The 9,888-nt window shown below is 41.4% G+C and overlaps 1 protein-coding gene across 11 annotated transcripts in view; it reads left to right on the plus strand.

The window, feature by feature from the left end:
* LOC113214148 (disks large 1 tumor suppressor protein) overlaps positions 1-9,715 on the plus strand; it is a 24,686-nt gene extending 14,971 nt beyond the window's left edge. For 4 of the 11 annotated variants that reach the window (XM_026433429.2, XM_026433431.2, XM_052266299.1 and 1 more), the window contains exons 7-17: positions 1,759-1,972; positions 2,212-2,372; positions 3,151-3,403; positions 3,506-3,608; positions 4,624-4,668; positions 5,712-5,795; positions 7,371-7,520; positions 7,611-7,783; positions 7,900-8,009; positions 8,096-8,187; positions 8,274-9,715. In XM_026433429.2, coding sequence (XP_026289214.1) covers positions 1,759-1,972; positions 2,212-2,372; positions 3,151-3,403; positions 3,506-3,608; positions 4,624-4,668; positions 5,712-5,795; positions 7,371-7,520; positions 7,611-7,783; positions 7,900-8,009; positions 8,096-8,187; positions 8,274-8,383 — 1,495 coding nt within the window. In that variant the 3' untranslated portion in view covers positions 8,384-9,715. The remainder of the gene's footprint in view (positions 1-1,758; positions 1,973-2,211; positions 2,373-3,150; positions 3,404-3,505; positions 3,609-4,623; positions 4,669-5,711; positions 5,796-7,370; positions 7,521-7,610; positions 7,784-7,899; positions 8,010-8,095; positions 8,188-8,273) is intronic. The other 7 variants (XM_026433432.2, XM_026433433.2, XM_026433435.2 and 4 more) reach the window with 7 other exon arrangements.
* The last annotated feature ends 173 nt before the right edge of the window (positions 9,716-9,888 follow it).

Consider the following 9,888-nt stretch of genomic DNA (forward strand, 5'->3'; position numbering starts at 1 on the left):
TCCCTCCCTCCCTCGCTCCCTCGCTCCTTCCATCCCTCCATCCCTCCCTCGCGCTCTGATATGCCCGTCCGAAGTCGTCGTAAGACCGCGGTCAGCCGTCTCTATACTGCTCTTTCTCTCCCCCTCCCCCTTCCCTCCGACCACGCCCACTGCGCCCTTCCAGCGAGGCGCCGCCACTCGCCTGCGCCTGCCTAGCGTGAGGGTAGCGGTAGGCTCCGCCCCCGCTCCGCCCCCCCGCCGCCCTCGCCGACAACCTCAAGGGCGCAAGTGCACTGTCGCGCAAGTCTGTGCGGACTGTAACCCCTCGCGCTCTGTCGCCCCCTCTCGCCCATTTTTCTCGCTCTTGTGATGCTTTCCTCTGCCCTCTTAATATTTTAACTGAGTCTCCCCTCACTCTTCTTGTCCGTGTGGCTAAAGGTAAAAAGAATTAAAAAGAAACAGGTTTCCTGTTTTTGACATCCAGTTTTTGATGAGGAAGGAGGATTGCCGATCAACGTTCGGGTTAAGCGCGCAGCTCTATGCTCCCCCGGCCCCTTGCGCCCCACTTTGACACGTGGGTCCCTGATGAGCAGATTCAATGTCTCTACACTGCTGTGTTTCTGCCTCGTTCTTGCCTTAACTCGTTCTTGCCCTTACTCCTCCTTGCCCTTACTCCTCCTTGCCCTTACTCCTCCTTGCCCTTATTCGCTCTTGCCCTTACTCGCTCTTGCCCTTACTCGCTCTTGCCCTCACTCGCCCTTGCCCTCACTCGCCCTTGCCCTCACTCGCCCTGGCCCTCGTGCGCTCCGGTGCCATAAATTATTTTCAAATTGCAATATAGTGGAATTGCAGTGACGCGCACTGCGTCGCGTGGCTTGGGGGGGGGGGGGGGACTGGCCCGTTTGGCGGCGCTAATTGGAGCCTCGAAATATGTGAAATGTTTGAAAGTTTCAAAGGAATAGCCGCCGGGGTGAGACCGATACAGTAGGAGAGTTTGAGCAGTATAGGGTGTAGAGCACGAGAGAGAGCGACGTTTTCGTGTTGCATGTGGTCAGAAGAGGAGGGAGGTGGGGGGGGAATTCTTTAATGAATAGGGGCGAATGTTCAATCAATTACCAAATACGAAATAACCAAAACGTGCATGTGTTTGCGTGTGTGTCCGTGTGTACGTGTGTGCGTTTGCTTCCTGGGACAACGCTTCCTGGGGCAACGCTGCGGCGCACGAGCTTGCTGGCTGGCTGGCCGTGGCTATGGCATTCACTCCCGCCGCGTTTGGTGTGTGCCCCGGCCCCCGGCGCCGCCCCCCACCGCCCCCCGCGCCCCCTCTCGCGCGCGCGGCGCGGTGGTGCCCCCGGGTGGGCGGGTGCCTCTCTCCTCACCGTTTCGTACATCAGCGATACAACGTGTTTTTTTATTTTTCCTGCTCTTGTCTCTCCTCTGTGGTTGCTCTCATGGTCATGGTGGTTATATATTAAAGAAGCCTCAGGGTGAATATCGGTAACGCTGGCCGAGTGTGTGTGTGTGTGCGTCGTTGTGCTGAAGGATGCGCCTCGCGCACGCACACGCTCACACAGAGTCGCTGTTATGCTGTTTATCGATCACAGTTTCCGCTAGAAGACGGGGACGCGCGAGAATTTGCGGGAATTTGTTTTCTCCGCCAAATATCCCACGTGCGAGCCCACCTGTGACCGACTCGTCGTCCTAGACTGCGGGGCGCCCACTCCACACTACCCAAATTTCAAAGTATTTTTGATTGCATTGCCTGTTGTTTGACTGCAGCGAGCCTCGCGAGGTGAGCCTCTCCAAGACGGACGGCGGCCTCGGCTTCAACATCGTCGGCGGCGAGGACGGCGAGGGCATCTTCATCTCGTTCATCCTGGCGGGCGGGCCCGCCGACCTGAGCGGCCAACTCCACCGCGGCGACCAGGTCGTCAGCGTCAACGGCGTCAACCTCAAGGCGGCCAGCCACGAGGACGCGGCGCAAGCCCTCAAGGTGCGCACCTCAGACCTCTCTCTCTCATATATTTTTCAGGAGACTTTAAAAAAATGTACATTTCAAAACTTTTTTTTGACCTTTTTTAAAAAAACTATTTTAATTTTTTCTACCAAGAATCCTTTTTAAAATATTTTTAAAAAATCACGAGACACTTATTTAACTTTTTCTTACAAGGGAACTATTTTGTTTAAGTTATTTTTCTAGTGCTGACGTGTCTGCCCTTCTCCTTTGTCCAGAGCGCCGGCCAGACCGTGAACCTCGTGGTGCAGTTCAGGCCCGAGGAGTACAACCGCTTCGAGGCCAAGATACACGAGCTGAAGCAGCAGATGTCGCAGCAGACGGCGCCCACGGGCGGCACCCTCCTCAGGACCTCTCAGAAGCGCTCGCTCTTCGTTCGGTAAACATCGCGCTGCCGTTGCCGCTTGAAACTGACTTTTCATGCGTTTCTTTCCGAAATGTTGACGTTGTTGTCGTGCGTCATCGTCCATCATTTTCGCAGCTACCACCACCCACTGTGCTTGCCAAAGGCTTGAGCCGGTGCACCCGTGTTTCAGCTGTTTCAGAGCAGTCAGAGCGCGAGGTCGGCCAGGGTACTCAAACCCGCAACACTGCTGTGTCTTAGCTCTGACACACGGGATATTTGTCAAATTCGACTGCGTTCTCAAAACCGAAATGAACGGACGACCTAGTCCATAGAAAGTTGTTGAACTTCTGCATATTTTTTTTTTAATATCGTTTTCGTTTGTCTCATGTCAACGTATTTCCCCTCCATCTTCATACTGATCAAGATGATTAGGTTTATAACTAAACCAATAGTTAAATACGGGATGATTAATTTTTTTGTAATGTTTAGCCACACGGCTCTAACTTTTTTAGCTTCACAGATTAATGTTTTTAGACTGATGGCCAACTTAACATAATGTTTAGCTAGCTTAACTAATTGTTTAGCCGACTTAGCTAAATGTTTAGCCGACTTAGCTAAATGTCTAGCCGACTTAGCTAAATGTCTAGCCGACTTAGCTAAATGTCTAGCTGACTTGGCTAAATGTCTAGCCGACTTGGCTAAACGTTTAGCCGACTTCGCTAAATGTTAAGCCAAAACTGAGCTACTAAATGTTTTTCTGACTTAGCTAAACTCTTGTCCAACTTAGCTACTTGTTTCTTTTTCCGTGCAGGGCCATGTTTGACTACGACCCCAACAAGGACGACGGCCTGCCGAGCCGCGGCCTTCCCTTCCACTACGGCGACATCCTGCACGTGGTGAACGCCAGCGACGACGAGTGGTGGCAGGCGCGGCGGGTGGTGGTGGCCACGGGCGAGGAGCAGGGCATCGGCATCATCCCCAGCCGGCACCGCTGGGAGCGCAAGCAGCGCGCCCGCGACCGCACCGTCAAGTTCCAGGGGCACATGCCCGTCCTCATAGACAAGGTATGGGTTATTGAAAAATAATAATAATAGTAAAACAAAATGTATTAATTTTTTATTTTAAATGTCTAAGTGTGTGTGTGTGTGGATCTTCCCTGTTTCCAGCAATCAACATTGGATCGGAAGAAGAAGAATTTCAGTTTCAGTCGTAAATTTCCGTTTATGAAGAGTAAGGATGATAAATCTGAGGATGGTTCGGACGCTGAACGTAAGTGTAGATGATGATTTTTCTTCCCCCCCTCTCCTGTTTGCCATCCTGTTTGTGGTTCTCTTCTTCCCTTTCTTTCCGACAAAGATGTTTAAAGGAAGTGCACATTCCCATATCTATATGGTTGGTTACTGTGTGTTTGTGTTTTCTGTGGTGCTTAATGTTTTATGGGGGCATCCATTCTTTTCTTTTGTGCACCGCTTCGTGCACTTGCTGATCAGTTTGTTTGTGAAAGTTTATAAGATGTCTTTCAATTAAAATCATCTGTTTGTATACAAGTACAAGACTAACTTTCGTTTTTAAAAGTTTTCAGTATTTTATTACTTAGGGTTTCCTTCTTAAGTACCTTGATGAGCATACTAATTTCTTACTTTTTTTACTTTCCAATACCTGTAGGATTTTTTTTTCCTAAAGCTCGTCATATTCTGGTTTCATTATTTTACGGACTTTTACATGAGTCTTTTTTTGGAAGTGCAGGTCCCCACAGACCTCTGGTTGGACTAACTCTAGCTGCTGTTTTTGCTGGCAGAGGTTGCAGCCCTTTGCATGCAAGCTGTCTTTCATTAGCCCAACACTTCTTTTTATATTGATTGACCTGTCCTTTTGTTGTTTTCTCCATCACAAATATATTTTTACCTTTTAATCCCAATGTTTTGTACCCTGAACAACACAAGCTTCGGAAGCATATTAATCTACAAAAAATTACCCCTATTTTTGAAAACAATTTTTTTTTTTTTTTTCAAATCAATCTGTGAAGTGAAACACTTTTTCTTTCATGTTTCCACCTACATGTCTTAAATGTAAATGTGGACATGCATGTCTATTGCCATGCTTATGCTCAGGCAGATCAGCATGGCACGTTGGAATGATATAAATCAAGACTTCTACAGCTAAATTTTTCGCTGCATTAAGTCAGGCTGTCATTGATCTGCTTCCCCTCCCCTGTGTTGTGTAGTGATTGCTTGCCTTGTCAAATGTCAAACCAAAACGTTTTTGTTTCTGCCTCCCCCAATAGCTTCACCTTCCACTCCTAACAGTGAGGGAGACGCAACAAACGCCCGTGAGTAGTTCCCCTATTTTTTTCTTGTCACACACTCTTGTGGGTTGTTTGTTTTTTTTTAAATTTTTATTTTTGGGTGTGTTCCGAGTGCCAAAACTTGTGTTCCATTGGTGCATGATTTTTTGCTACATAATTCAGTTATACCAAAGCTCTCTTCATTTTTTGACACATCAAACAATTTCCTACATTTCTTAAAAAAACTAAAATTTTAATTCAAGCTCAAATTTTGAATATGTGTGCTGCTGTTTACCCTCATGCAAATCATCAAGCAAACTTTGTTATGGTTTAATCCTACAACCTTATTAAAATAAAAAGGAAACGTAATTAACAATCATAAATTTTCCCTTCTAATGCATCATTATTTCATCAAAAACAGAAATGTTTTGTGAATGGTTCAGTGCGACTTGTCTCTTGTCTGAGTTCTATTAACTCCAGACTTACATCTACAATGTTGTGGCAAGTTCAATCTCAATAAAAGACAATTCCTGCTTGATTAGACCTGCTGCTTTCTGCAGCTTTAATTTTGCATGAAATGAGCATGTAGAATACAATTTGAGTTTAATTGTAGTTGAGTTGAAGGTCTGTAGCGGGTTTGCTGGTCAGAGGTTAAATGGGGCCTTTGGCTATACTGATAGCCACATTTATTTGATTATCATAAAGAAATCAATTTAAATTTGCTGCAGTATTGATGATGAGCACAATAAATCACACAAATTTTCTGCATTTCAAATTTATCAGACATATGACTTCCCTTTCTTCTAATTGTTTGAGTTGCCCTTTTTTAAAGAATTAAAATTGAAAATGTGATTGTTGCTTTGTATGAAATGCACACACAATTTACTTTCTTTCTGGTTTTTATTTTTGCAAAATTAACGTTTCATACATGTATTTGCTTAAAATTTATGTTAATAAAGCCTCTCATGGAATAGAGCCACACAACTCATCATACCTTTCTTCAGTGGCCAGCATGATGTTTCAAATTATTTATCTATCAAATGCTGCTGAAGTCACACTTGTAATTTGCGCTTTCATCTCTGTTTCAGCATTCATGCTCTGCTATGCACAAGAAGAGGCAACATCTGAAGGTATAACCATAAACAACATTTATCCAATTGAATTTCTTGTCGGTAAGGCTCTCTTTCTCTCCGAATGTTATTTGCATTCTGCTCGCTGCACTGACCGTGCTCTCAGCTCACCAGTTTTCTTGCTGCTGTCCGTGCGCTGTGGTGCGTTAGCCGCATCACTGCTTCCCCATTCCTCTCCTTCCATCAATTCCTAGTTGTGGTTTTTTTCGTCATGTTTACTTGAGGACAAGCTGGTCCCATGTTCCATGCTTTGTTTTAACTGTAGACGTGTGTAGGCTTGTTCTGAATGATTAGGGTGGATTTCTTCTTATTCCCTTGAAAAGTTTGATTAACCTGTACTTAAATTTGTAATTCCCCTCTTATAACTCAAGTAATCATTACAATTTAACTAACTGAGAAATGTTGATATGATAAAAGTGAGCTGAGCACCACTATTGGGAGTTGTGCTCATGAAGATTGGTAGTAAGCCATATATTTGCTGACTTTTTTGAAGAGAGGTTAAAACTTCTTCAAAGGAGATGATATGCTAATCTTACTTGCATGATTGTTGTCTTAGAAAAATAGTTCTAAAGCTGCTGAGCTGTACCAATTTAAAAGAGCTGGCTGTCTGCACACTCTTTCGGTATTTGGATCTACACATTTTCATGGACGAAAAAGAGACAGTTACATTTGTATTCTTATTTAATACAGTACCTAAAAGTGTGTGTTAACTTTAACCTACTGCAACAGTTGTGAGACAGAATGCTTATTTAGCACCTAGTAGGGGTTTTTGAGATTTCAAAATACAACTGAAGATTTTAGATAAACATTACGTTAGGTATCTAAAGTTAAAGTATTAGAATGTTTGTTTATTTCTGTTTCGTTTTTAGCTCAGACAAGAGTTAGATATTTATTAAAAAACTTAGTGTTATGCTCATAGTGTTTAATAATAATTGTTCGATAGTTCAATAAGTCAAACTCTTGTAAATGTTTTAAACATTCATTAATTGCAGTTCTAAGATACAAACTTCCCCATTATTATGTAAAGCCACACTACAGACTGATGTACAAATGTGAAAACAAACAATTTCCTATCTATGTTATCTTTTTGTGCGAAGAGAAAATTTAAATTACCAAATATGTGTTCTTGTTTCTCAATAAGACGACAAGTCAAGATAAAGGCATCAGTTTAAATGCTTAGGGCTAATTTATCATTTGACTTTAATCAATTATTGGCTGTTGTCCCCTTCTTCCACTCTCCCAATTAATCACGTTTTGAATTACAGTAACTGTCATGTTACCTACTTGCATGAAATTTTTCTACTCTGTGTGTCTTACGTGCACTATTTTAGCTCAATTTCCTTTGCTAAGTTCCTCCAGACTTGTTTAGAACATCTTTATTTGCTATACCTTTCTCATTGTTATAGATATCTTAAACAAGTACTATCAATTTTACAAGGACAGTATTTTTACTTTTGCTCTTTAAATTCTTGATTTATATTCATTGAAAGAAAGCTTTAAAACCTTACTACTGTAGTACCCTGTTTTCTTGGAGTTCAATAATGTGTGATTAACAATTGGTAATTATGGTCTGTTCTTATGGTGCATTTTTCTAATATTGTTGTGCCTCTGGCGCAGGAACAGAGGAGCAAGTCCTGTCTTATGAACCTGTGCTGCAACAAAAGATCCAGTACACTCGTCCTGTCATCATCTTGGGCCCACTGAAGGATCGTATCAATGATGACCTTATAGCTGAATTCCCAGATAGGTTTGGATCATGTGTTCCTCGTAAGTTGTCAACATCAGTATAACTCAAATGCCTTCCTATATGCCTTAGGTTAGGTTAAATTTATTTGTCAATTTTTATTCTGTCTTAAGATACTACAAGATCAATGAGAGAACATGAAGTTGATGGCCGAGATTATCATTTTGTAAGCTCCAGAGAGGAAATGGAGAGAGATATACAAAACCATCTTTTCATTGAAGCGGGACAGTATAATGAAAACTTGTATGGTACTTCTGTGCAGTCAGTAAGAGAAGTCTCCGAAAGTGTAAGTATTCAGCTGGTTTCCTAACAAGTTTTTTGGTATAGGTTGTATTGGTTGGTAGTGTGTTGTTTATGGACATGTTATAAGTTCTGTAAAAATGTGTTATTTGTCTTTTTCAGGGAAAACACTGCATCCTAGATGTTAGTGGCAATGCCATTAAACGTCTACAAGTTGCACAGTTGTACCCTATTGCTATTTTTATTAAACCTAAATCGCTGGAGTCAGTCATGTATGTTGATGTTTAGATGATTATGCTCTCATGATGATTACATGTGATAGTTACCAATTAAAACTTCTTTTTTTTTCTGTTTGAAGGGAGATGAACAAACGAATGTCATATGAACAGGCTCGTAAAACAATAGAACGGGCATTCAAGATGGAGTCTGAATTTGGAGAATATTTCACTGGTAAGTTGCAAATGGTTGAATAGTCAATGGTGGTGCTGCTGCTGCTGACAAACTATTTATGACTGTTTTGGTCCTTCCATCTCTAGCCATTGTTCAGGGTGATACTCCTGAAGAAATTTATTTGAAAGTCAAAGAAGTTATCAGCCAAAATTCTGGTTCCACAATCTGGATTCCACAACGCGACCAACAACTGTGACAAAGGTCTCCTACACCAAGCTCCTGAGGCTTGGTTTACGCCACACTAGGGAAACCCATTGTTGTGGCGTACGACAAATCCCCTCGCAAAAAATAAGCACCTTTAATAGGTCGTTTTTTGATTGGGCATATTTGTGTGTTGTTGGTATAAAATGAAACATTTTAGGACTTTTAGTTAATTTGATATTAATGATAATGAATGAACTTCCATGTTTTCTTCTATCCTAACATGTTTTAGTATGACGTATAATTGTGGACCTCTTGTTTTGTTTAATGACTGCTGTCATTAACGAACACCCATGAAAAAGCTTGTGAGGTTAAATTGCATTTTATAATAGTGTAACATCATTCCATGGAGCGGAGAGTGCTCATTCATTTACCTCAATCGTTTTGAGAGTCAAGTCTCGTGGGTAGACTCTTAAAAATGCTATCTATTGAGCCTTCATTGAATGTTTAGTATTGATGCACCAGATGCAATGTTTTTATGTTGTATTTCTCTCTTTGATGTGACCTTTGACCACCTGACTCTGAATTTACCTAATTGGTGTAAAATTTTTAACTTTATGATTCTAAAAGAGACTTTTATATTTCCAACTCAATTTTTTCTTAAGATCTAATCTCATCTCATCAGCTTTGAGTTCACTTTACCACATTTGCTTTTGACTGTTTTAACTAGTCTGGTGGTATTATTGGTTATTCTCGCATTTTAGGGATGTTATCAAGATTGTTTGTTGCTCAGAAATTTCAAAATTTTCTGGATATGTCAAGAATTTAATGTGAATTGTGCCAAAGGTGGAAGATCATTTGAATTAATGCGAGCAATTTTAAAATGTGACCTTTTGCTTTACTTTTATATATTTTTGAAGTTTTAGTGCTCTGTTAAATTCAGTGTATTTGTACTAATGAGTTGAGTGTGGGATAGTTATCACCTCTGTGTTTCAAACCTGACCTTTGCCACTTTGTGGTCACCTCTTACTCAATTTTATCCTTGCCATTTGAAATTTAGGTTTAAGTTCTTTTAATAATGGTATGTACATGTATACTACCACAATCTCAGAACACTTATTGTTGATGCAAAATTGTAGGGATTAACAAAACAAAAATGTTTTGAAGAGTCTCATTTGACATCATTTTCAATGTCTCGTGTCAGCAGTGCATTTTGAAAATATCAGATAAGATTCGTTTAGACACAAGCATTGATGTTGATGCTGTTGCTTTGTAGCAACATGTTATTCATATTTTTTGTCTGGGTCTCCTCTTGATAGCTTTTGTGTTCTTAGTCAATCATCATCTATAGTTTTTAAATCTAATAAATTTCTGATGCAAGGTAGAAGTACCAGTAGGTGTGGATTTTGACAAAGCTTTTTGTTGGTGTTGAATTTTGTAGAGGATATGTACATTCCATTTCAGTTGGAATGAGATTGCTCCAAATGCATGTAGAGGAAACGTATTTAAGACCAGCAACGGTTTACATGACCACCCCACGATTTCCCCCAAAATTTTACC

The sequence above is a fragment of the Frankliniella occidentalis genome, unplaced genomic scaffold (genome assembly GCF_000697945.3).
Source record: "Frankliniella occidentalis isolate FOCC.00 unplaced genomic scaffold, Focc_3.1 Scaffold37, whole genome shotgun sequence".
In the NCBI taxonomy this organism is placed as follows: Eukaryota; Metazoa; Arthropoda; class Insecta; order Thysanoptera; family Thripidae; genus Frankliniella; species Frankliniella occidentalis.